At 42.3% G+C, this 2788-nt stretch overlaps 1 protein-coding gene across 1 annotated transcript; it reads left to right on the top strand.

Annotated features, from left to right (window-relative positions):
* The first annotated feature begins 18 nt into the window (after window positions 1-18).
* LOC116380264 (claudin-34-like) lies at window positions 19-2736 on the top strand. Its single transcript, XM_031842206.1, has 2 exons — window positions 19-1360; window positions 1475-2736. The coding sequence occupies exon 2, from the start codon at window positions 1542-1544 to the stop codon at window positions 2280-2282; it is 741 nt and encodes a 246-aa protein (XP_031698066.1). The 5' UTR covers window positions 19-1360; window positions 1475-1541; the 3' UTR covers window positions 2283-2736.
* The last annotated feature ends 52 nt before the right edge of the window (window positions 2737-2788 follow it).

Here is a 2788-nt window from a genome sequence, read left to right as displayed (position 1 = left end):
ATAATGAAACATTTTAATTTTAATTTCAGTAGGTATTGATGCATATTCCCAATACGTACCAAAGTTATAGTTTGTGTCGATGTTCTGTTGTTGTACAGTTTGTTTGTATCCGTGATAATTAAGCAGAAAGTTAGAAGATAATCAGAAAGCTCAAAGTCTCTGCTGTCGTAACATCTTGAGCCAAAGAACTCAAAGAAAGTATTTAGCAGAGAAAATGAGTCCAAATATTGTGTGAAAAACTAAAGGATTCAGTCAAAAGTTCTTCTTCTGTGGTAGAACTTATTCCTGTATACAATAAATACATAAACTTGGTTTATTAATCATCTTTATTACATGTTGAGTAGTTTAGTGTTCACAGAATATACCTCATGTTATTAATAAACTATATAGGGACAGTTTTTTTTTATATCGCATATATCACATATTTGTGTATATAAATAAATATAATAATATAAATATATAACTGATTAATTATTACCAACAGGTTCACTGAGTGTCAGTGAGGTTTGGTTGTTTGATTAATTGTAAACTTGTCTCTTTAAACTAAAGACATCTTTTAGATTCATCGTGCGACCTCGTTGTCCACGCTGACGGTGGAAAGAATCGTCTTTCATCTTCACCTTTATTTTGTCTGAGGTGGTTATCTCAAACGCTCGGCAGATAAAATGATAAACATGAAAATATGTTAAGGGTATGTAAGAAAATGTTTTTTGGTCATTTGGGTGAACTGACCCTTTAAGGTGCATCACTGAGACACCAGAGACATGTTGATGTATGGAGCTGTTCCAGGTTTCTCAAGATTTATATATTGAATTGTTAACTGTACAAATGTTAAAGTAAGTCTGAACACAATGCCGTAATAATAATGTGGATATACTGAAAACGGTCTCAACTGTTTTTAAAGGAACAGTGTAAGTTAGAGTGACATCTAGTGGTGAAGTTACAGATTGCAACAGACTAAATACCCCTCAGCTAAGCCCCTCCCCTTTCTAAGTGTAGAGAACTATGGTGGCCTTCAGCTGCAGAGAGTTATCTTTAGGGTTTGAGTACAAAATAGCCGATGCTGCAGCCTGATAATAAATGACACCAAAACAATGTACGAAAACAAAGTACTAATATAAAGCACCAATACTACGATCTTTAATTATTCAGCACCGGGGTCGTTTAATACCAGGTGCCTGGACGCATCACGACCTTCAGATAACGTAAAAACACGAACGGCTCTGACTAGAGCCAGGGTGAAGTTTGTCCGTTCTGGGCTGCTGTAGAAACATGGAGGTGCAAGATGGCCGACTCCGTGGAAGACGACCCGATGTAGCTTTTTCTAAGCTAAATAAAACACTTCGATTCTTAGTTTCAGGTGATTCTACACTGATTAAAACATAGCTATGACTATTATATTCAATATCGGCCTAAAAGCCCCCTAAATGTTTCACATTGTCCCTGTACACATTGTGGATGTTTGTGTTTTCAGGAGGACCTCAACCATGTGCAACTCAGCGATCCGTCTCTCTCAGCGCTAGCGGCCCCTCTCTGCAGTGATGATGTACCTGGCTCACACGGCTCACTGCCAGTTCCTGGGCCTGATGGCGGGGGTCCTGGCCTGGATCCTCATCATGGCCGCCACCGGCCTGAACGAGTGGCGGCTGTGGTTTGTGGACGACGTGTCCGTGGTCACCTCGGGCGTGGCCTGGGTGGGCATCTGGAGGGCGTGTTTCTACAGCCACGCCCTCTCCGGGATAGAGAACTGTCGCGGCATCGGCATCTCGGACACTTTTGCTCCGGCGGAGATCCACGTCGCTCAGGTGCTGATGGTGCTGGCACTGATCTGCGGCCTGGTGGGGAACATCAGCGGCGCGGTGGCTGTGAGGATGGTCTACTTCTCCGTGGAGGATCGTAGGAACATGCGGCTGGTGTTCGTGCTGGCGGGGTTGATGTACCTGCTGACGGGGACGCTGTGCTCGGTGCCGCTCGCGTGGAACATGAGCTCGGTGCTGAACAACAGCAGCATCCACTTTCCTCCGGAGTTCCACCTCCCCGCCGCTCCGGTCAGGCAGCAGGTCGGATCGGCCATCGCCATAGGCGTCTTCGCCTCCATACTGATGCTCGTTAGCGGGCTGCTTTTCCTCAGCTACCGCTACGCCTGGACGGCCCCGAGTGCGGAGGCCCCTAAAAATGCCAGGAACTCGCTCCGTGGTCCCCGGACACAAACGGTCCTGGAACATAATGGAGACAACCAGGGCAGAGATAATCCTGCTTTTTACATCGAAGAAGTCTCATGATGGCAAAAATATCAAGAAGAGAAGAAGTTTTATCACAATATTGTTTATCGACTTAGGACCTGCAGGATGAGTTATATCACCAGAAACACTGAGATCTACACATCAAAATACAGCATCACCAAGAACAGTCAAAAATGAATTGTGATAAAACCATAGTATGAAAAATAAGAACTGATTTTAATATTACTACTAGAAAGAAAAGTATGAATATATTTTATTAAATAGAGTGATGTGTGACATTCAAATGCTGGCATCTCCTCCATATTAATGAACACGGATTCATTACTTGCACACAAGACCACTTGGAAAAGTTAATAAATGTACTTACAGCATTGATTTTGATGCATTTTTATTATTTGTGAAATATTATTTTCCACTTTCAATTAGTTAAATCTTTTAACCAACATCAGTCCTGATCATAACTATTAAATATTCATTCTTTTTCAGAATGTAACACCAGGAGAATAACATGTATTATCTCTATAATACAGCAGCGATGCCTCTAG

The sequence above is a fragment of the Anarrhichthys ocellatus genome, unplaced genomic scaffold (assembly GCF_004355925.1).
Source record: "Anarrhichthys ocellatus isolate YVR2014 unplaced genomic scaffold, GSC_Weel_1.0 scaffold6614, whole genome shotgun sequence".
Lineage (NCBI taxonomy): Eukaryota > Metazoa > Chordata > Actinopteri > Perciformes > Anarhichadidae > Anarrhichthys > Anarrhichthys ocellatus.
Note: the sequence above shows the minus strand (reverse complement) of the source record. Positions and strands in the feature narration are given on the sequence as shown.